Source organism: Odontesthes bonariensis, chromosome 2, assembly GCF_027942865.1.
Source record: "Odontesthes bonariensis isolate fOdoBon6 chromosome 2, fOdoBon6.hap1, whole genome shotgun sequence".
Classification (NCBI taxonomy): domain Eukaryota; kingdom Metazoa; phylum Chordata; class Actinopteri; order Atheriniformes; family Atherinopsidae; genus Odontesthes; species Odontesthes bonariensis.
Genome location: NC_134507.1, coordinates 75217 through 97767, shown reverse-complemented (window position 1 = coordinate 97767; position 22551 = coordinate 75217). Strand labels below are relative to the sequence as shown.

The 22551-nt window shown below is 48.9% G+C and overlaps 1 protein-coding gene across 1 annotated transcript; it reads left to right on the top strand.

The window, feature by feature from the left end:
• Positions 1-1061: 1061 nt before the first annotated feature.
• Positions 1062-14825, top strand: prph2b (peripherin 2b (retinal degeneration, slow)). The gene is made up of 3 exons (XM_075483310.1): positions 1062-1642; positions 9214-9460; positions 14622-14825. Exons 1-3 carry the CDS (start codon positions 1062-1064, stop codon positions 14823-14825), a joined length of 1032 nt encoding a protein of 343 aa, XP_075339425.1.
• The last annotated feature ends 7726 nt before the right edge of the window (positions 14826-22551 follow it).

Below are 22551 nucleotides of genomic sequence, written 5' to 3'. Positions count from 1 at the left end.
TGGGCTGGTTCTGCACCCACAGAGAGCTGTGGTGGGACCTGTTGTGGATTTTTTTTTTTTTATCAAAGTGGGTAAGAAGACTACTCAAATAATAATAAGAGAAAATCCAGATTTTGTCTTTCTTTATATTTTATTCAAAGGCACATAGTGTTTGAAGTCTCCTGTCTGGGCGCTCCCAGCACAGTGAGCATCGAACAGAATCAACACATTCATTTTTATACTCCAAATTTTTATACTCAGATGTTCAAAGAACAAATGGCCCCTTTGCTCTGTTCTGGATCTGAGATAACACGGTTTACGAGGTGCCCCTTTATGACTTCCTTGAGCTAAACTTCTCAGGATATGTCAACCATAAAACCTCCTGATGAATTTAAAACTTGCCTCCCTTAATGACCAACAACAGAATCACAGAATGAGTTGGGGTCATCAGGAAGTCAACAGACTTTAAAACCAACTAGGCAGTTTTACAATTTTCCACCTCAGACCCTCAGAGAGCTTTGGTGGGACCCTCAGCTCTTTGGAGAATACAGACATTATGGAACATCGAGTGAAAACTTGAAGCTGAAGCTCCATGATTGGACAGTCTGTTGCCATGGCAACATGCTTTTATCAGTGATGTCTGATGTCGAAGTCTTTCTCTGATTGGACAGATTGGAGCATCAGGCTCACCTGTGCAGAGGTGATATGCAGAGAGAGAGTAACCCTAACCCTAACCCACTCAGAGGAGGAAGCTGCTGCTTAACTCCAAACCAATTATCAGGATTAGAGGCAGCAGATAATCTGATGATGGGATCAAAGGTTTAGGATGACGTGTCGCAGCTCCTCACACCTCCTCCGGTGGGAAGCTCTCACACACCGAGCCGGAGTCTTTCCTGCAGGATGGAGCTGCTGCTGCGCATCATGGCTGTGAAACCAGGAGCCTGTTTCTGGATGGACTCAGAGCTCTGAAACCCGGGTTCGGATTTGGGGTTCCTCAGGGCTCTTAGGGTTCGAGGTTCCTCAGGGCTCGTACTGAGGCTGCTGCTGATCCGTGAATGACCGTTCGGTCCTGAGACGACACAATGCCGTTCCTGACGGTGAAGTTCAACCTGCAGAACCGGGTGAAGCTGGCTCAGGGTCTGTGGATGCTATACTGGCTCTCTGTCATCGTGGGAATCGCCATCTTCAGCCTCGGCCTCTTCTTCAAGATCGAGCTGCGTAAGAGGAGCGAGATCATGGACAACAGCGAGAGCCACCTGGTGCCCAACCTGCTGATCCTGGTGGGCGCGCTGGCCTGCGGGATCAACGCTTTCGGAGGGAAGACGTGCCACGACTCTCTGGACCCACTGAAGTTCGCCAAGCTGAAGCCCCTCCTGAGGCCGTACATGCTGCTGTGCTGCGGCTTCAACGCGCTGCTGCTGCTGCTGGTGCTGCTCTGCTTCATCATGCAGTTTTCTGTCTACCTGACGCTGGCCGAGGGCCTGAAGAACGCCATCCGGTTCTACAAGGACACCGACACGCCAGGACGCTGCTTCATGAAGAGGACTCTGGACATGACGCAGATCGAGTTCCGCTGCTGTGGCAACAACAACTTCAGGGATTGGTTCGAGGTTCAGTGGATCAGCAACCGCTACCTGGACATGAGCAACGAGTTGGTGAAAGAGTGAGTACAGCCTCAGCTGTTAGTGACCTCTAACCCCAACCCCTACCCTACCACAACCCCAACCCTAACCCCAACCCTTACCCTAACCTCAACCCCTACCCCTACCCTACCCTACCCTACCCTAACCTAACCCTAACCTTACACCAACACCAACCCCAACCCCTACCCTCAGCTGTCAGTGGTCTCTAACCCTAACCCTAACAACCAACCCTAACCCTCAGTTGTCAGTGACCTCTAACCCTAACCCCAACCCTAACCCTCAGTTGTCAGTGACCTCTAACGCCAGTGGTGTAGTCCAGGGTATACGCGGGTATACGGCGTATACCTACTTATTTTTCAGTCAGCATTGCGTATACCCACTTCTAAATCTCCCCCGGTACTCGCTGCCAGTGCCTTCACTGATTACACCGGTTAATTTTAGGCACAAGAACTAGTGAGATAATCAGAGGCAGTGGGGCGGGAGATGTGCTGGCCACTTCTAGAACCTGATTGGACAACTCAGGTGCCACTCCAGTTGATTGACAGGTATGTCTCTTAGAAAGATGCTCGATGCGAATGAGAAACGCGGCGTCTTTGAAATGAGTGGCAGGCATAGACAGTGTGGTGTTGAAGCTACTGTCGGAGTGAACCTACTTTCGTGGAATACATCAATTTGAGTTAAGTTTTAATCTGATTTCCAAATGAGTCATTGTTTTTTAAAGACTGCACATTTACAGAAGAAATGTTGTTGCCAATTGCTACACTGTACAAGTAGGCTAAAGTTATGAAAGGCTAACGTCACGTTAGAATGAAGCTATGTAGCACAATGAAGTGGTACCTTGAGTTACGAGTGTCCCGACATACGAGTTTTTTTTTAGTTACGAGCCTTTATTCCGTCGATTTCTTTTTTTTTGCTTTGGTTTGCGTGCAGAAGTTTAAGTTACTTGTTATGAAGCTTTAGGGACACCGTCGCTAGTTGGCTTGGTGAGTGAATCCGGCCAGCATCCCGCCTCCTACTCGTTCACATGGAAGCATCTCGTGTTTTGGGCTCGCATTTGTGCAGTTGTTTAGCCAAACTTTCAAAGTCCATTTGAAAGAAACACCCTGAAAAAATGCAACTGGTCGCGCGGCTGCGCTATATAATGACACAGAAACAGAAACATTCTGAAAGGCAGGATTAACCAAACCTGCTCGGACAGGTTTTTATTAAAACGCGCTGCAGATGAAAGTGGGGAAAGCGTGGCGAATAAGCCAAACGTCAGTGAAGATGAGTAAGTTGTCTAAATTTTTAAAGTTGCAAACCTGCTTCGCATCTTCTGCCAGTCCAAGCGTCTGATCTCCAAGATAAATATACTTGATAAAATCTGTATATTTCTTTACATTCTCTTTTATCATATCGTATTATGTTCTACAATGTTTTTTATTTAAAAATAAATTTAAGCCATCACAAAAAAAATTGGGGAGGTTTTTGGGGGGGCACGGATTAATGGCATTTCCATTTATTTCAATGGTGAATATTGATTTGACTTATGAGCTCTGTCACGGAACGAATTAAACTCGTAACTCAATGTATCACTGTGTTGGGATAATGTGGGGGGGAGCATATCATTGTTGGTTTTCAGTAAGTGTATAATCAACACAGTTCATAAGGATTTCATACTGTAACGTTAGATGAAACTGATATAATCTTTGGGCATTTGTTACAATGTCCATGAAGCTTGTTTGTTATTATAAAGGTCTAAAAGTATAACTTTAGCCAAGCTACTTCACCTGACTAACCTACATGATCTGGTTTAATTTTATAGCAGCTCGGCTTGTAGTTGATTTTAAAGTAAGTTAAAGCACAAGAATGGAGACAAATGGTTTAAGATTAACACAATATCGAGGTTTAACCAGGCTGTCTTATTTTGTGTAGGGACAGATAACAATGAAAAGACTTCTTTGTAAAGAAGCACAAGTCAGACCCAGATCAGGCCCAGTCAGACCCCAGCCATGAAACCAGCAGCCCTGCCAGCTCCCAACCAGGCAAGTCAGTGTGGGCAGACACAAGGAGCCAGGCTACCACCACCAGGTCAGAGTATTCAAAGGCAGCTAAATGCATCTCCACTTTATAGAAGTGTAGCCTCGCTTTGCCCAGATTGTTAATGTAAAGAGGGGGACGCGTATGTCCTGCTGATGAATATTGTGATCGCAGTAATGTGAGTGGGTGAGATAGAGAGATATGCAGGCATCATTTTAGTTCTTTACAGTAGACATCAATAGTGACTGGCCAGACCTGTGGACTGCCAAATAAAAAGAAGAATTTAAATCCAAATTTTGTTGAATGATTTAAAATAACATTCATCCAAAAAAAATTATATTCAATATTTTCAGTTATATTTATATTCTGTATATCTAACAAAGTATGCTGGAATAGTGTTCAGCTATTGAGAAGTGAATGGTTAGTTTCAATGTTACGACTGTGGACTTTTGAGTTTATCTGATTGGTATTGAAGTTTGGAAGGGAATGATTTTTGGTGAAATATGATGAGATTTGAACAAGGATACATTGTCAACTTCAGATTTTAAGTATTTTATTTAAATAAATGCTGAAAAATGACCTGAAACACCATGTTTGCCTCATGTTGAATATATTTTACATTCATGTAGGCTGCTTGTGTGACCAGTAACACCAACAAACTCCACCTGATCAAGTTGTAATAGTGAATAAATACTACTGACAAATTTTTGGGTAAACTAAATAGAGTAGTCTTACATGTTACTGGATCTAAAACGGTTAATTTTTCTGGACTTCTTAAAAAATTGGGACAAAATTGAGAGTATACCCACTTCTCCAGGGACCACTACACCACTGTCTAACCCCAACCCTAACCCTAACTGTAACCCTTACCCTGAGAGATCAGACCTACATGTGTCTGCAAACTGTAGTTTGGTTGTTTTTAATTACATAGTTACATCAAAAATGATTCTGATAGAGCTTAATTTGTTTTATTGATCCAAAGTCCTCATTAGACTGAAAACTTCTCTTCTGCTTTAATCTCTCTGAGGCCTGAGAGAGGCGGGATTTAACCGGCAGCTCTGAAGCATCCAGAGCTCAGAGTCCGGTCGGTCAGAGGATCTGAGGATCAATTATGACTTAATGAGGTAAAGGTTCCCAGCTCCATGTCCCAGCTTCTCCTCTCCAAGAGGATCGGGCTGATATGTGCAGCTCGCTGCATCTTTCACATCCACCAACACCGCAGGCAGAGTTGATGCTGAATAACTTATGAGACTCGTTTCTACAAAACTATGATGTCGGACGTAAAATCTGACCAATAATGTTCCATGTTCTGTTGCTGGTGAACTGACTCTGAGGGAGGGTTTCTCTTCTCTGAAGCACATTATTTTCCAGGAAGTGAACTTTGCAGCCTAAAGGGGACGCCAAGTTGAACTTTTGGAGGGATCAGCTGATTAAAAGGTGTCCCTCAGGGTTCAATGTGAGGCTCCCTGCTCTCCTCCAGACTCAACAGTAACCAGCCAGTGAAGCTGTTTTCAGCTGGGTTGTTTGGTTTATTAATATCTGTGTATTATATAACACACAAACAGCACCTGACCTCAGTTCACCTCAGTTTTCAGACGCATTTAAGGATTTCTTTAAATAAAAGTCACCTGGTGACAACCCATTGTCCTGTTGGATGTGCTGCCAGGTAGAGTGATCCTCAACTGGAGGGACCCCTCCATACATAAACCCCCCATGTGTTCAGGTGTTCTGATGTTCAGGTGTTCAGGTGTTCTATAGCTATAGAATGCTAAAGCCCGAATGGCAGGAAGCTATAGCCTGAGCAGCAGGAAGCTGTAGCTCGAGCAGCAGGAAGCTGTAGCCCGAGCAGTGGGAAGCTATAGACCGAGCAGCGGGAAGCTATAGCCCGAGCAGTGGGAAGCTATAGACCGAGCAGCAGGAAGCTATAGCCCGAGCAGCGGGAAGCTATAGACCGAGCAGCAGGAAGCTATAGCCCGAGCAGTGGGAAGCTATAGACCGAGCAGTAGGAAGCTATAGCCCGAGCAGTGGGAAGCTATAACCCGAGCAGCAGGAAGCTATAGCTCGAGCAGCAGGAAGCTATAGCCCGAGCAGCAGGAAGCTATAGCTCGTGCAGCAGGAAGCTATAGCCCGAGCAGCAGGAAGCTATAGCCCGAGCACCGGGAAGCTGTAGTCCGAGCAGCGGGAAGCTGTAGCCCGAGCAGCGGGAAGCTATAGCCAGAGCAACAGGAAGCTATAGCCCGAGCAGCGGGAAGCTATAGCCCGAGCAGAGGGAAGCTATAGCCAGAGCAGCGGGAAGCAGCAGGAAGCTATAGCCCGAGCAGCGGGAAGCTATAGCCAGAGCAGCAGGAAGCAGCAGGAAGCTATAGCCCGAGCAGCAGGAAGCAGCAGGAAGGTATAGCCCGAGCAGCGGGAAGCTGTAGCCCCAGCAGCGGGAAGCTATAGACAGAGCAACAGGAAGCTATAGCCCGAGCAGCGGGAAGCTATAGCCCGAGCAGCAGGAAGCAGCAGGAAGCTATAGCCCGAGCAGCGGGAAGCTATAGCCCGAGCAGCAGGAAGCAGCAGGAAGCTATAGCCCGAGCAGCGGGAAGCTATAGACCGAGCAACAGGAAGCTATAGCCCGAGCAGCGGGAAGCTATATTCCGAGCAGCGGGAAGCTATAGCCCGAGCAGCGGGAAGCAGCAGGAAGCTATAGCCCGAGCAGCAGGAAGCAGCAGGAAGCTATAGCTCGAGCAGCAGGAAGCTATAGCCCGAGCAGCAGGAAGCAGCAGGAAGCTATAGCTCGAGCAGCGGGAAGCTATAGCCCGAGCAGCGGGAAGCAGCAGGAAGCTATAGCCCGAGCAGCAGGAAGCAGCAGGAAGCTATAGCCCGAGCAGCAGGAAGCTATAGCCCGAGCAGCAGGAAGCTATAGACCGAACAGCGGGAAGCTATAGCCCGAGCAGCGGGAAGCTATAGCCCGAGCAGCAGGAAGCAGCAGGAAGCTATAGCTCGAGCAGCAGGAAGCTATAGCCCGAGCAGCAGGAAGCTATAGACCGAACAGCGGGAAGCTATAGCCCGAGCAGCGGGAAGCTATAGCCCCAGCAGCAGGAAGCAGCAGGAAGCTATAGCCCGAGCAGCGGGAAGCAGCGGGAAGCTGTAGCCCGAGCAGCGGGAAGCAGCGGGAAGCTGTAGCCCGAGCAGCTGGAAGCAGCGGGAAGCTGTAGCCCGAGCAGCAGGAAGCTATAACCCGAGCAACAGGAAGCTATAGCCCGAGCAGCAGGAAGCTATAACCCGAGCAGCAGGAAGCTATAGCCCGAGCAGCAGGAAGCTATAGCCCGAGCAGCAGGAAGCTATAGACCGAACAGCGGGAAGCTATAGCCCGAGCAGCGGGAAGCTATAGCCCCAGCAGCAGGAAGCAGCAGGAAGCTATAGCCCGAGCAGCGGGAAGCAGCGGGAAGCTGTAGCCCGAGCAGCGGGAAGCAGCGGGAAGCTGTAGCCCGAGCAGCTGGAAGCAGCGGGAAGCTGTAGCCCGAGCAGCAGGAAGCTATAACCCGAGCAACAGGAAGCTATAGCCCGAGCAGCAGGAAGCTATAACCCGAGCAGCAGGAAGCTATAGCCCGAGCAGCAGGAAGCTATAACCCGAGCAACAGGAAGCTATAGACCGAACAGCAGGAAGCTATTGCCCGAGCAGCGGGAAGCTATAGCCCCGGCAGCAGGAAGCATCAGGAAGCTATAGCCCGAGCAACAGGAAGCTGTAGCCCGAGCAGCAGGAAGCTATAACCCGAGCAGCAGGAAGCTATAACCCGAGCAACAGGAAGCTATAGACCGAACAGCAGGAAGCTATTGCCCGAGCAGCGGGAAGCTATAGCCCCGGCAGCAGGAAGCATCAGGAAGCTATAGCCCGAGGAGCGGGAAGCAGCGGGAAGCTGTAGCCCGAGCAGCGGGAAGCAGCGGGAAGCTGTAGCCCGAGCAGCAGGAAGCAGCGGGAAGCTATAGCCCGAGCAGCGGGAAGCTGTAGCCCGAGCAGCGGGAAGCTATAGACAGAGCAACAGGAAGCTATAGCCCGAGCAGCGGGAAGCTATAGCCCGAGCAGCGGGAAGCTATAGCCAGAGCAGCGGGAAGCAGCAGGAAGCTATAGCCCGAGCAGCAGGAAGCAGCAGGAAGCAGCAGGAAGCTATAGCCCGAGCAGCAGGAAGCTGTAGCCCGAGCAGCAGGAAGCTGTAGCCCCAGCAGCGGGAAGCTGTAGCCCCAGCAGCGGGAAGCTATAGCCCCAGCAGCGGGAAGCTGTAGCCCCAGCAGCGGGAAGCTATAGCCCCAGCACTGCCCAGCTGCTCATCTTCATGCACGGGATCAATGCAGACTTCAGAATCACGGAGGAGCTGGCAGACATGTATGAAAGGGACAACAACGGGGAGTTATGTCTTAGCTGAGGTAAATGCACGTCTCGATTGCGTGGGGCTGAAATGGGACAAACTGGTGGGCGTGACAACAGATGGGGGTCCAAATCTCACAAGAAAAAAAGTTGGTCTGTTAAAGCGAATCCAGGACAAAGTGGCAGAAAAGAACTTTTTTTCATTGTATTATACATCAGGAAGTGTTATGCAAGTCAGTGTTACAAGTGAATCACGTTGTTGATGTTGTAACTAAAACTGTTAACTTTATCAGATCAAGGGCACTGAATCATAGACAGTTTGTTTCACTTTTAGAAACTGAGACTGACCACCGTGACCTAAGCTACCACACAGCCGTCAGGTGGCTGAGTCTGGGAGAAGTGCTGAAGAGCTTCTGGGACCTGAGAGAGGAGATTCAGGAGTTCTGTGTGAGGAAGGGACATGCCATCCCTCAGCTTTCAGAGGCAGACTGGCTGGCAGATCTTGCTTTTACTGTTGATGTGACTGCTCAGATGGATGAACTAAATGTTAAACTGCAAAGCAAGGGCCTTTTTGTGTATGAAATGTACAGTGCAGTCGAGGCCTTCAGTAGGAAGTTGAAGCTTCAAGCCAAATCAGACATAATATTCTCACTCACATGCCACTTCAACTCACTTCAACCTAAACCACAATTTGTTCATGTTTATAAATATTTAAATATTCTTATTTATTACCAAAATAATCTGATTTAAATATTTTATTATAAAAAGAAATATAATGAGAAATTAAATATTAAATTTGAGTCATTGCTGGTTCGGCCCTCCAACACATTTCAGATTTTTCATGCGGACCCCTGAAGAAATTAATTGCCCACCCCTGGTCCAGAGGGTTCAGGGGGACCAGATCAGATTGTCTGACCTCAGAATGTCTGACCTCAGATTGTCTGACCTCAGATTGTCTGACCTCCGAATGTCTGACCTCAGATTGTCTGACCTCAGATTGTCTGACCTCAGAATGTCTGACCTCAGATTGTCTGACCTCAGAATGTCTGACCTCAGAATGTCTGACCTCAGATTGTCTGACCTCAGATTGTCTGACCTCAGATTGTCTGACCTCAGAATGTCTGACCTCAGAATGTCTGACCTCAGAATGTCTGACCTCAGATTGTCTGACCTCAGATTGTCTGACCTCAGAATGTCTGACCTCAGAATGTCTTTGTCCTGCAGCCGGGTCCTCAGTAACGTGGAGGGGAAGTACCTGATGGACAGCGTCCCGTTCAGCTGCTGTAACCCCGGGTCCCCGCGGCCCTGCATCCAGCACCACCTGACCAACAACACGGCCCACTATGACTACGACCACCGCATCGAACAGCTCAACATCTGGAGCCGGGGCTGCCGGGGGGCCGTCTTCTCCTACTACAGCAGCATCATGAACAGCATCGGAGCGTTGCTCATCGTCACCATCGTCCTGGAGGTAAGAACTCCTGAAACTGGACTGTTCAAGGGTCCGGGGGTCCGACTGGTGGTCCGACCGGTGGTCCGACCGGTGGTCCGACCGGGTGTCCGACCGGTGGTCCGACCGGGGGTCCGACCGGTGGTCCGACCGGTGGCCCTGCGAAATCCTCTGGTCCTCTGGTTCTCTGGTTCTCAGGTTCTCACGTTCTCAGGTTCTCTGGTCCTCTGGTCCTCTGGTCCTCTGGTTCTCTGGTCCTCTGGTCCTCTGGTCCTCTGGTCCTCTGGTTCTCTGGTTCTCTGGTCCTCTGGTCCTCTGGTCCTCTGGTCCTCTGGTTCTCAGGTTCTCTGGTTCTCTGGTTCTCTGGTCCTCTGGTTCTCTGTTTCTCTGGTTCTCTGGTCCTCTGGTTCTCAGATTCTCTGGTTCTCAGGTTCTCTGGTCCTCTGGTCCTCAGGTTCTCTGGTTCTCAGAGTATCTGGTCCTCTGGTCCTCTGGTTCTCTGGTTCTCTGGTCCTCTGGTTCTCTGGTTCTCTGGTTATCTGGTTCTCTGGTTCTCAGATTCTCTGGTTCTCAGGTTCTCAGGTTCTCTGGTTCTCTGGTCCTCTGGTCCTCTGGTTCTCTGGCTCTCTGGTTCTCTGGTCCTCTGGTCCTCTGGTTCTCTGGTCCTCAGGTTCTCTGGTTATCTGGTTCTCTGGTTCTCTGGTTCTCTGGTCCTCTGGTCCTCTGGTTCTCTGGTTCTCTGGTTATCTTGTCCTCTGCTCCTCTGGTTCTCTGGTTCTCTGGTTCTCTGGTTCTCAGGTTCTCTGGTCCTCTGGTTTTCTGGTTCTCTGGTTCTCAGGTTCTCTGGTCCTCTGGTCCTCTGGTTCTCTGGTCCTCTGGTCCTCTGGTTCTCTGGTCCTCTGGTTCTCTGGTTCTCTGGTTCCCTGGTTATCTGGTTCTCTGGTTCTCTGGTTCTCTGGTTCTCTGGTTCTCTGGTTCTCTGGTCCTTTGGTTTTCTGGTCCTTTGGTTCTCTGGTTCTCTGGTTCTCTGGTTCTCAGGTTCTCTGGTCCTCTGGTCCTCAGGTTCTCTGGTTCTCTGGTCCTCTGGTTCTCTGGTTATCTGGTTATCTGGTTCTCAGATTCTCTGGTTCTCAGGTTCTCAGGTTCTCTGGCTCTCTGGTTCTCTGGTCCTCTGGTCCTCTGGTTCTCTGGTCCTCAGGTTCTCTGGTTCTCTGGTTCTCTGGTTCTCTGGTTCTCAGATTCTCTGGTTCTCAGGTTCTCAGGTTCTCAGGTTCTCTGGCTCTCTGGTTCTCTGGTCCTCTGGTCCTCTGGTTCTCTGGTCCTCAGGTTCTCTGGTTCTCTGGTTCTCTGGTTCTCTGGTTTTCAGGTCCTCTGGTTCTCTGGTTCTCTGGTTCTCTGGTCCTCTGGTCCTCATGTTTTCTGGTTTTCTGGTTTTCTGGTTTTCTGTTCCTCATGTTTTCTGGTTATCTGGTTATCTGGTCCTCTGGTCCTCTGGTTCTCTGGTCCTCAGGTTCTCTGGTTCTCTGGTCCTCAGGTCCTCTGGTCCTCTGGTCCTCTGGTCCTCTGGTCCTCTGGTCCTCTGGTCCTCTGGTCCTCATGTTTTCTGGTTCTCTGGTTATCTGGTCCTCTGGTCCTATTGTTCTCTGGTCCTCTGGTTCTCTGGTCCTCTGGTTCTCTGGTTCTCTGGTTCTCTGGTTCTCTGGTTCTCTGGTTCTCAGGTTCTCTGGTCCTCTGGTTTTCTGGTTCTCTGGTTCTCAGGTTCTCTGGTCCTCTGGTCCTCTGGTTCTCTGGTCCTCTGGTCCTCTGGTCCTCTGGTTCTCTGGTCCTCTGGTTCTCTGGTTCTCTGGTTCCCTGGTTATCTGGTTCTCTGGTTATCTGGTTCTCTGGTTCTCTGGTTCTCTGGTTCTCTGGTTCTCTGGTCCTTTGGTTTTCTGGTCCTTTGGTTCTCTGGTTCTCTGGTTCTCTGGTTCTCAGGTTCTCTGGTCCTCTGGTCCTCAGGTTCTCTGGTTCTCTGGTCCTCTGGTTCTCTGGTTCTCTGGTTCTCTGGTTCTCAGGTTCTCAGGTTCTCTGGCTCTCTGGTTCTCTGGTCCTCTGGTCCTCTGGTTCTCTGGTCCTCAGGTTCTCTGGTTCTCTGGTCCTCTGGTTTTCTGGTTTTCTGGTTTTCTGGTTATCTGGTTATCTGGTCCTCTGGTCCTCTGGTTCTCTGGTCCTCAGGTTCTCTGGTTCTCTGGTTCTCTGGTTCTCTGGTTCTCTGGTTCTCTGGTTCTCTGGTTCTCTGGTTCTCTGGTTCTCAGGTTCTCTGGTCCTCTGGTTTTCTGGTTCTCTGGTCCTCTGGTCCTCTGGTCCTCTGGTTCTCTGGTCCTCTGGTTCTCTGGTTCTCTGGTTCCCTGGTCCCCTGGTCCCCTGGTCCTCTGGTCCTCTGGTTCTCTGGTTATCTGGTTCTCTGGTTCTCTGGTTCTCTGGTTCTCTGGTCCTTTGGTTTTCTGGTCCTTTGGTTCTCTGGTTCTCTGGTTCTCTGGTTCTCAGGTTCTCAGGTTCTCTGGTCCTCAGGTCCTCTGGTTCTCTGGTTCTCTGGTTCTCTGGTCCTCAGGTCCTCTGGTTCTATGGTTCTCTGGTTCTCTGGTCCTCAGGTTCTCTGGTTCTCTGGTTCTCTGGTTCTCTGGTTCTCTGGTTCTCAGGTTCTCTGGTTCTCTGGTCCTCTGGTTCTCTGGTCCTCAGGTTCTCTGGTTCTCTGGTCCTCAGGTTCTCTGGTTCTCTGGTTCTCAGGTTCTCACTCTTTGCACCTGCTGTTAAAGGTTTACTTCCTGTATCTGTTATCTGTACTTCCTCTTTATCATTTTTCACAGACCTAACCCACGAACACACTGAGCGTACAGATGTCAGTAATATTGATCATTAACTGGAATGTGTCTGAAATGTCACCACCTTCCTCCTCCTTAATCTGCCGAGCGGGGGTCAGGCTCACCGAGGATCAGCTACTAATCTTCCAGCAGCAGCAGGATGCATTCTGGGAAGAGCGTGATGAGGAAGGCCTCCTGAGAGGCCAAACGGATCTGTTATCTGGGTCAGAACAACAGCTTTGACCTGAACAGCTTTACACCGACTTCCTGAACTGATGTACTCCGACCCCGGCGTGGGTTCTGATTGGGTTTCAGGCCTGGGGAGGCGGGCCCTGGCCTACTTTTAGGGACCGGTTTCCTTCCCTGTGTGGTAGTTATCAGAGGTCATCATGATTCCAGGCAGAGTCCGGTCCGCCGGTCCTAAGGATCAGGTTCCGCAGGTCATAAGGATCAGGTTCCACTTTTGGTTCTGCTGCTGAAACCTCTAAAAACTCCAGCTGGCAGTACCAGGACCGGAAGTTTCTGACATTTTCTTACAAATGAAACCAAGAAGATGTTTGAAGGAGTTTCTGTGGGCTGATGGTTCATCCCAGTCAGGTGGTCCTCAGAGCTGGAATAAGGATAACTGGACTTTCCACCAACTCATTTAAAACTGAAGAATCCTTTTCGATGACGGGTGAAACGTCACCAAGAACCAAAGAAGAAGAAGTCCAGCTGACCTTATTCAGCTCTGAAGTGTTTTCTGCTACTTTTACCCACCAGAAATGTTCAATAAGTATCTGAATACTTCACCTGTTTTCAACTATCACTTGAGAGTTTTACTTCTTCTTGTCTAGATCTGGTCTAAGATCTATGTTTCCTTCAGATGAAGGTGACACAGAGATCCTGGTCTGAACAGAGCACTCACTCTGAATCAGATACAGAAAACCACGATCCACCAGCATCAGCTTCATTATGGGAGCGTGAACACCAGTGGGGGGGATACTGAGTGGGGGGGCCAACATTCACATCATCAAAGCTGAAACTGATTACATCCCAACAACTGAAACATCACGTTAGAAGCTTTAGCATCAATGCTACATTCCCTGTTAGCGGAACATTATTACCCACAGGACCAGCCTGATGGTAAAGAACCAACATGGCTGCCCCACAGAACAAGTTGGAACCGTAAAAAGTCTTTAGATCCAAACCTCCCATTCCAACAACAAGTGGCCGCAGTAAAACATGTTGTTTACAGAGACAGACGGGTTCCATACTCCAGGATGTCTGTGAGGTAACCATGATAATCACTGGATCTATAGATCACCCAGGGCCTTCGGTCTGTCCCATATCACCTCTCTGATGACTGCTGATTAGGGATGGGAATTTATAAGTTTTTTACGATTCCAATTCCATGTTCGATTCTGCTTAACGATTCGCTTCTTTGTCGGTTCCCTTATCGATTCTCATTTGGAGAAAAAGGATAACAAACCGGTCGATCAGCATCAACTTTGTTTAGTTTAGAAGTAACACAAGTCATGACCTCACAAACCCAACAACAGTGAGGTCCACATTGGTCTATCCTGGCCTGGGTAATTTAACTCTTCCTGCTCTGGTGAAAGGAGAAGCTGGAGGTAGAGGTGAACTGGGGGTAGTACCACCAGCCTCTGGCTCTGAGCCAGTCAGGCTCTGTCTCTCATGATTTCATCTAAATGTAATGCCTGAGAAGGCATTCATTTAACCTTAACCGTTACTAACAGCAGCTTTTACAATCAGGCAAATGGTGCTAACATGATAGGCAGTGTTTGTTAGTTAGTGACCTGCAGTGTTAGCCGAGGACATGCTAACGTTGCTGGGTTCAGATTCACCAACGTTAGTCAGGAGCAGATGGAAAACGCGACATTCATTCATAGTTATTGCATGTTGGTAGTATTTCCTCTCTTTGGTGAAATATTCACTTTGCAAGTTCCCCTGTTGTCGTCTTTTTTAGGGATGTGTAATCAAACTTTCGAGCGTTTGTAGCGTTTGTACTGTTGGCTGCTGGCTGCGCCGGACTCGCCACGCAATGTTGCGTGGTGACGTCATTCACGCCCACTGGAATCGATAAGGGAATCGTTTGCAAAATCGCCAAACGATTCCAAGGAATTGAAACACTGGGAACCGGTTCTCAACAAGAACCGGTTTTCGATTCCCATCCCTACTGCTGATGGTTTGGGTTAATTTCAGCAGAGTTATACCTTGGTTACGCTCGCTGCTAACACAAAAGCTGCTTTAAAGTTTGTTAGCGTTCATTGTCTCATCTGTATTTTTAAAGGAAGGGAGCTCGTTCATTCCAGCTGGTAAACAGATTTTTGTCTCCACAGTCGGCCGACGTGGCGGGGCTGAAGTACCTGAGCACCTCTCTGGAGACGATGGCGGACCCGGAGAACCCGGAGTGTGAGAGCGAAGGCTGGCTGCTGGAGAAGGGCATGAAGGAGACGTTCGCCGACATGATCACCAAGCTGAAGACGCTGGGGAGGGCCAACCAGGTGGAGGAGGGTGCGGACGCACCTGAGGCCACATCCTGAGAGCTCCGCCCACTGCAAAGAACTGAGAACAACCGGACACCTCTGCACACACACACACAGCTTTGTAAATATGTTGTTGAGTTTATTTTCAAACCTCAGGAACCTGCAGCTGTAAAACAAATTAACTGCACCCCCCCAACCCTCAGCGTTCTGATGCAGCTGTAAAACATATTAACTGCCCCCCCAACCCTCAGCGTTCTGATGCAGCTGTAAAACATATTAACTGCCCCCCCAACCCTCAGCGTTCTGATGCTTTTCTTCATCTGATACCAAACGCCATCGATCAAGTCAAGTCTTTTATTGTCAGATACACAGAACAACAGAGTCGGACTGGGCACTGAAATCCTTAGGACATGACACCGTACAGCAGCTACCATAACAAGACATAACATGCCGTAACATGTCATGTCATAAGTACTCTACCAAAAATATTTACAAGACAGTAACAATAGATAGGCAATGATAGCCTATGCTAATCTAAGACCTATACTAACCTATAACATAAGGAAAAATAAAAAATACAATGTTGTGCAATATTGCATGTTGCAGTGCAAACAGCAGAGGAGGTAGGCATGTGTAAAGTGTCGAGTGTGTAAAGTATAAGTGTATAAAGTATAAGTATGTAAGTGATGAGAGTGCATTATAGTCCATTTAGGAGCCTGATGGCCTTAGGATAGAAACTGTTCTCCATTCTGCGGGTGCGAGACCGGATGCTTCTGTACCGCCTACCAGAAGGCAGCATGGTGAACAGTCTGAAGGATGGTGAACAGGCTGAGGGATGGTGAACAGTCTGAAGGATGGGGGATGGCAGTCTTTTAGGATCCTGCCAGCTCTACGAAGACACCTTGTGTGGTAGATGTCCTGAAGGGTTGCGAGTTTCCTACCCATGATGCACTCAGCAGATCGGACCACACTGCGTAGGGCCTTACGGTCCATGTCTGTGCAGCTCCCCAACCACACTGAGATGCTGCCAGTTAGGATGCTTTCTATAGTGCACCTATAGAAGTCGGTGAGGATGACTGGGTTCATGCCAAACTTCTTGAGTCTCCTCAGGAAGAAGAGACGTTTCCGGGCAGCTTTGACCACCTTGTCCGTGTGGACAGACCATGTGACATCATGGCTGATATTAACCCCAAGGAACCTGAAGCAGCTGACCTTTTCTACTTCAGAGCCGTTAATGTGGAGGGGTGCATGCTCCACCCCCTGCCGCCTCCTAAAGTCCACGATCATCTCCTTAGTTTTGCTGATGTGGAGAGAGAGGTGGTTTTCCTGACTCCAGCCGCTCGAAGCTCAGCTGAAGTCCAGCGTCCAACATGTCTGACGTGTATGTACAGGTGTGCACACCTACGTCTTTAGAATACCAAAAATCTGCAGAATCTTTTTCAGAGCCACTTAAAGTTTGTACACGTACATTCAGGTGTGTATCCAGGTGTGCTCTCAGGTGTATCCAGAGGTGTATCCAGGTGGGCTCTTAGGTGTATCCAGGTGTCCTCTCAGGTGTATCCAGAGGTGTATCCAGGTGGCTCTCAGGTGTATCCAGAGGTGTATCCAGGTGTGCTCTCAGGTGTATCCAGAGGTGTATCCAGGGGTGCTCTCAGGTGTGTATCCAGAGGTGTATCCAGGGGTGCTCTCAGGTGTATCCAGAGGTGTATCCAGGGGTGCTCTCAGGTGTATCCAGAGGTGTAAACACACCTATAAACTGGTCTTGTTCTGGCCCTGGTTCAGTGTAACAGAGTGTGTTCTTCATGCTGTGTAGCTTTTAAATTCCATCTGTTGATCTTTGTGTGTTTCTGTTGTTGTTGTTGTTGTGCTGTTTGCTGTCAGTTGTTGTTGGGCGGAGCTTGTAGTCGCTCTGATGTGCACAGTAACACGTATAAAAAGATCAAGACTGAGATCAAACTGTCTGCTCGTCTTATTTCAATCATCTTAAAGAGCCTTTAAGAAGTCTCCAGGGGGGGTCTGTGGCGTAGTGGGCGTAGTGGGCTGAGCGGGCGCCGGCTCGAGTCCCGCATCGGACGGCCCTTTGCTGCATGCTGTTCCCCCTCTCTCTGCCCCCTGCTTCCTGTCTCTCTGAACTTTCCTGTCCATTAACCTCTTAACGCCTGAATTTAAATAGCTGTATATAAAAAAATGTTTTGTGTGTGTTTTAGCCTTTAAGTAGATGGTAAATAATGCTGAGATTATTAATTTCACTTTTGCACAAAAAATAAATAGATTTTTTGGTATGTTGCAAATTTGCGACACCAGGCATAATGGTCAACAATAAGATAAAAACAACACAGTAATACAACAGTGAAAAAACAATGTTTTTTATTCACCCTTTTTGTTTTTTACATTTATTTAAATAAAGGTTCCTAGGTCCGTAGTGACTATGGACTAACCAGCATTGGGGGAATAAAGATGCTATCTCAGCTGGTTGATTGAGTCAAACTGTTTGTAGCATACATGCGACAATAGGCGTTAAGGGGTTAACGCCGGTGGTCCGCCGGTGGTCTACTGGCCCGATTCGTTAGGAAGTCCTCTGTCCATCAAAGCAATAACCAAACCTCCAATTAGAAGTAAGTACAGGTAAGTAGAGTTAATGAGATGAAGAAGAGATTAACTCTGCTGATGTCAGCTGAGACTCAGGATGGCCACCATGACGCAGGGACACACCACGGGGGTCCGGACGGGGTGGGTTGGACCTGACAGACTCTTTACTGCAGAAAGTTCTTTGTAACATGTTCAGATATGAAACTGGAGTCCCATCAGAGTCTGTTCAGAGGTCGGTGGTCTGCTGTTCCAATGGGCCACTGATGTCAGACATCCAGGGTCTGACGACCTGAGACAGAAGAGATGAACCATGGGTGACGCACATGAAGGGCCAGAGTTCACAGCTAACTCAGAGATTAAAGTGGAGCTGAGCAGATTTTCTCTCTGATCCTTTAAACACGTCACGCAACGGTCTAACTTTCACCGTGGAGTCAGGAAAACTTTACCTGAACAACAACAACAATAAGCACCACAGTGATATCAGGATGAATTCTGAATATTAACCTTCTTGAACTGAAACAATTTTAACCCTTTAACGCCTGAATTTATATAGCTGTATATAAAAAAAATGTTTTGTGTGTGTTTTAGCCTTTAAGTAGATGGTAAATAATGCTGAGATTATTAATTTCACTTTTGCACAAAAAATAAATAGAAATTTTGGTATGTTTTAAATTTGCAACAACAGGCATAATGGTCAATAATAAGATAACAACAACACAGCAATATAACAGTGAAAAAACAATGTTTTTTATTCCCCCTTTTTTTTAAAACATATTTATTTCTTAAATCTGCAACAGGAAATAAGTCCGTCACTTTGCGGTCCCACTAGAAACAAGTGCTTGTCGAAGGTTCCTAGGTCCATAGTGAATATGGACTAACTGGCATTGGGGGAATAAAGATGCTATCTCAGCTGGTTGATTGAGTCAAACGGTTTGTAGCATACATGCGACAATAGGCGTTAAGGGGTTAAGTCTGTTCTGAAACTGAAATAACTCATCAATAAATGTCTGAATTATTTTTTTTTTATCAGTTTGAAAATAGGGAAGGCTTCACAAGTGCTTCACAGTCTCATTTTAAACAATTCATTCATCATTCAAAGTAAATACAAGAAACTTGTGCTACAAAAAAAAAAATGGACCAGACTCAAATAACCTTCTAATACTGACTCAGTGCCTAATGAAGAACCTCCTGGTCCCTATAATCCCTTTAATAAAGACCAGTGAGCAGTGCTGACCAACAGGTCATTGGGGTCATCAGGTAGAGAACCTCCTTTCATCAGTGTTTCGTCTAGTTGGGCCCATGACACCTCCAAGAGGCTAGAGAGTGATCACTGGCGTCCCAGAGTCACCCCCCCAAATGGCAGCCATCACTGATCCTCACACCACAACAACCATCTTTTTTTTTTTTTTACAGCCACAAGCTACCCCAGCACACCAGTCACAGCGGGGTGGGGGATTCAAACCCTGGTTCGGGTAGGGGGTAGAAATAGAACCCTAACCCTAACCATAACCATAACCCTTAAAGATAAGTAGGAATGCGATTCAAACCCTGGTTGTGGTAGGGGGTAATGAAAGTATAGAGGGTGCCAGAGGTGGAGGCAGGAAAAGACACACAAGCAGATTCAGCAGACAAACTCACCTAAACAGTCCTACAGTCACTAAAAATGCCAGCAGATACAGTTGATTATAGTTATTATGCTGTCAGGTCTTTGACATAAGGAACCAGGAACCAGCCAGAATAAAGAGGTTCAGGTGGATCTGAGGAGATTGTGTAGACTGTAGTCACACAGTGAGTCCAAGAAGGACAACTTATAATGAAGGACGAGGACAGGAAAGAGGGGACAACAAGCACCGTAACACCAGGCCAGAGACACCTGGGGCCTGTTGCACAAAACTAAGTTAAGGGATTAAGCCGGGATATGTTGGCTATCCTGGCTCAACTTATCCGTGATCCGGTTGCACAAAAGTGGGATAGAGGGAAGTGGGATATGTTCAGACCTAAGTTACCATTGAGATTTATTCTGTGAAGCTAGCCTGCTCCAGACCAGGCTAAGTTCCAGGATCTATTTAATCTCATTCCTTATCTCAGTCAGCGGTCGCCACATATGGAAACCAATATTTATTCCACTGCCTAGAACATATTGTTAAACATTTAACTATACCCACTATCATTATTGAAACATTTGTGATCATTAATTGCAATCAGTTTAGATAACTGATGATTTTAGATGAACTTGCAATCATTAGATAATTTAGTTTCCCACAGACTACACATAAAGTACATCACCATATAAATATAAATACACATTAGAGAGTACCATGATGTTCCTTTATTAAACAAGGATAAATCAAAGCAAGTAAACCATCAGCTTCTTTCAAAACTGAAGTCACACAGTGCTCTACAAGACAAAAAGTACAGAATCAAATCATGCAGTTTGAGACAAACTGTTTGAAAAATGGGCTATACAAATAAAATTGCCTTGCCTATACACCACAAAAACCTAACAAAAACTGCCATTGCAGGCCCAACTCAAATCAACATGCATATTAATTAAACCGGAGCTGTGGCCGCAAGGTGGTCGGTGCCTGTCGTGGCGGCAATCCCCGAACCCGCTGGTGGACCCCAGTGGTGAGGGACGCCGTCAAGCTGAAGAAGGAGTCCTATCGGGCCTTTTTGGCCAGTGGGACTCTGGAAGCAGCTGATGGGTACCGACAGGCCAAGCGGAATGCGGCCTCGGCGGTTGCTGAGGCAAAAGCTCGGGCTTGGGAGGAGTTCGGGGAGGCCATGGAGAACGATTTCCGGACGGCCTCGAGGAGATTCTGGTCCACCATCCAGCGGCTCAGGGGGGGGAAGCGGTGCACCGTCAACACCGTGTATGGTGAGGGCGGGGCTCTGCTGACTTCAACTAGGGACGTCGTGAGTCGGTGGGGGGAATACTTCGAGGGCCTCCTCAATCCTACCGACACGCCTTCCGATGAGGAAGCAGAGTTGGGGAGCTCGGACGTGGGGCCTCCCATTTCTGGGGCTGAGGTTGCCGAGGTGGTCAAAAAGCTCCTCGGTGGCCCCGGGGGTGGATGAGGTCCGTCCTGAGTTCCTCAAGGCTCTGGATGTTGTATGGCTGTCTTGGTTGACACGCCTCTGCAGCATCGCGTGGACATCGGGGGCAGTGCCTCTGGACTGGCAGATCGGGGTGGTGGTCCCCCTCTTTAAAAAGGGGGACCGGCGGGTGTGTTCCAACTATAGGGGGATCACACTCCTCAGCCTCCCTGGTAAGGTCTATTCGGGGGTACTGGAGAGGAGGATCCGCCGGATAGTCGAATCTCGGATTCAGGAGGTGCAGTGTGGTTTTCGTCCTGGCCGTGGAACAGTGGACCAGCTCTATACCCTCAGCAGGATCCTGGAGGGTGCATGGGAGTTCGCCCAACCGGTCTACATGTGTTTTGTGGACTTGGAGAAGGCGTTCGACCGTGTCCCTCGGGGACTCTTGTGGGGGGTGCTCCGGGAGTATGGAGTGCCGGACTCCTTGATATGGGCTGTTCGGTCCCTGTATGACCGGTGTCAGAGTTTGGTCCGCATTGCCGGCAGTAAGTCGGACATGTTTCCTGTGAGGGTTGGACTCCGTCAGGGCTGCCCTTTGTCACCGATTCTGTTCATAATTTTTATGGACAGAATTTCTAGGCGCAGCCAGGGCGTTGAGGGGGTCCGGTTTGGCGACCTCAGAATCGGGTCTGTGCTTTTTGCGGACGATTTGGTTCTGTTGGCGTCGTCAGGCCGTGACCTTCAGCTCTCACTGGAGCGGTTCGCAGCCGAGTGTGAAGCGGCTGGGATGACCATCAGCACCTCCAAATCTGAGACCATGGTCTTCGGCCGGAAAAGGGTGGAATGCTCTCTTCGGGTCGGGAATGAGATCCTTCCCCAAGTGGAGGAGTTCAAGTATCTCGGGGTCTTGTTCACGAGTGAGGGACGAATGGAACAGGAGATTGACAGGCGGATGGGTGCGGCGTCTGCAGTGATGCGGCTCTGCACCGGCCCGTCGTGGTGAAGAAGGAGCTGAGCCAGAAGGCGAAGCTCTCGATTTACCAGTAAATCTATGTTCCTACCCTCACCTATGGTCACGAGCTGTGGGTAGGGACCGAAAGACCGAGATTGCGAATACAAGCGGCCGAAATGAGTTTCCTCCGCAGGGTGTCTGGGCTCTCCCTTGGAGATAGGGTGAGAAGCTCGGTCATCCGGGAGGGGCTCGGAGTAGAACCGCTGCTCCTCCGCATCGAGAGGAGTCAGATGAGGTGGCTCGGGCATCTGGTGAGAATGCCTCCTGGACGCCTCCCCGGTGAGGTGTTCCGGGCCCGTCCCACTGGGAGGAGGCCCCGGGGAAGACCCAGGACACGTTGGAGAGACTATGTCTCTCGGCTGGCCTGGGAACGCCTCGGGGTCCCCCCAGAAGAGCTGGAGGAAGTGGCCGGGGACAGGGACGTCTGGGTCTCTTTGCTCAAGCTGCTGCCCCCGCGACCCGATCCCCGGACCAGCGGAAGATAATGGATGGATGGGATGGATGGATATTAATTAAAATAATTTAACAACTATTGTCTCTGACCAGCCGACCACAGTCGTCATCCGGGAAGATGGCAGGAATGTCCCAGTCTATGAGAGCTGGCACTCTGGGGGCCCTCTCCTTTCTCAGGCAGGCCACATTGTGGAGGACAGCACAGGCCACAATGATATCACATGCCCTGTCTGGGCTGACCCTCAGGTGGTTCAGACACTGAAAGCGTGCCTTCAGTAGGCCAAATGTCATTTCTATCCGGGCCCTTGTTCTGGCATGGGCATGGTTGTGTGCCAGTTGTGCCTCCAGAGGGTCTGCAAATGGAGTGAGCAGAAAAGGCTGGCAGGCATACCCTCTGTCACCCAGCAATACACCCGGGAATTCACCTGTGAATACAAAATGTTACCATCACAACCTGATAAGTAGTGACATTCTTAACACAGCCATGATGTTAAAAGTGGTTATCAATAGAGGTTCTGTGGCTCACCTTGTGATAGGCGCCGATAGATCTCTGAGTACCAAAACACTCGGGAGTCGTGGACCGAGCCGGGCCACTTTGCCACAACATTACTGATCAAATAGTCAGCATTGCAGACCATCTGAAATGATAAGATGTTAAACCAATTAATGCACATTACAGGCAATGTACAG

Coding starts and splice junctions, on each gene's coding strand:
- prph2b (XM_075483310.1), top strand. CDS start 1,062: ATGCCGTTCCTGACGGTGAAGTTCAACCTGCAGAACCGGGTGAAGCTG. Junction 1,643..9,213: donor AGCAACGAGTTGGTGAAAGA/GTGAGTACAGCC, acceptor TTTGTCCTGCAG/CCGGGTCCTCAGTAACGTGG. Junction 9,461..14,621: donor TCGTCACCATCGTCCTGGAG/GTAAGAACTCCT, acceptor TTGTCTCCACAG/TCGGCCGACGTGGCGGGGCT.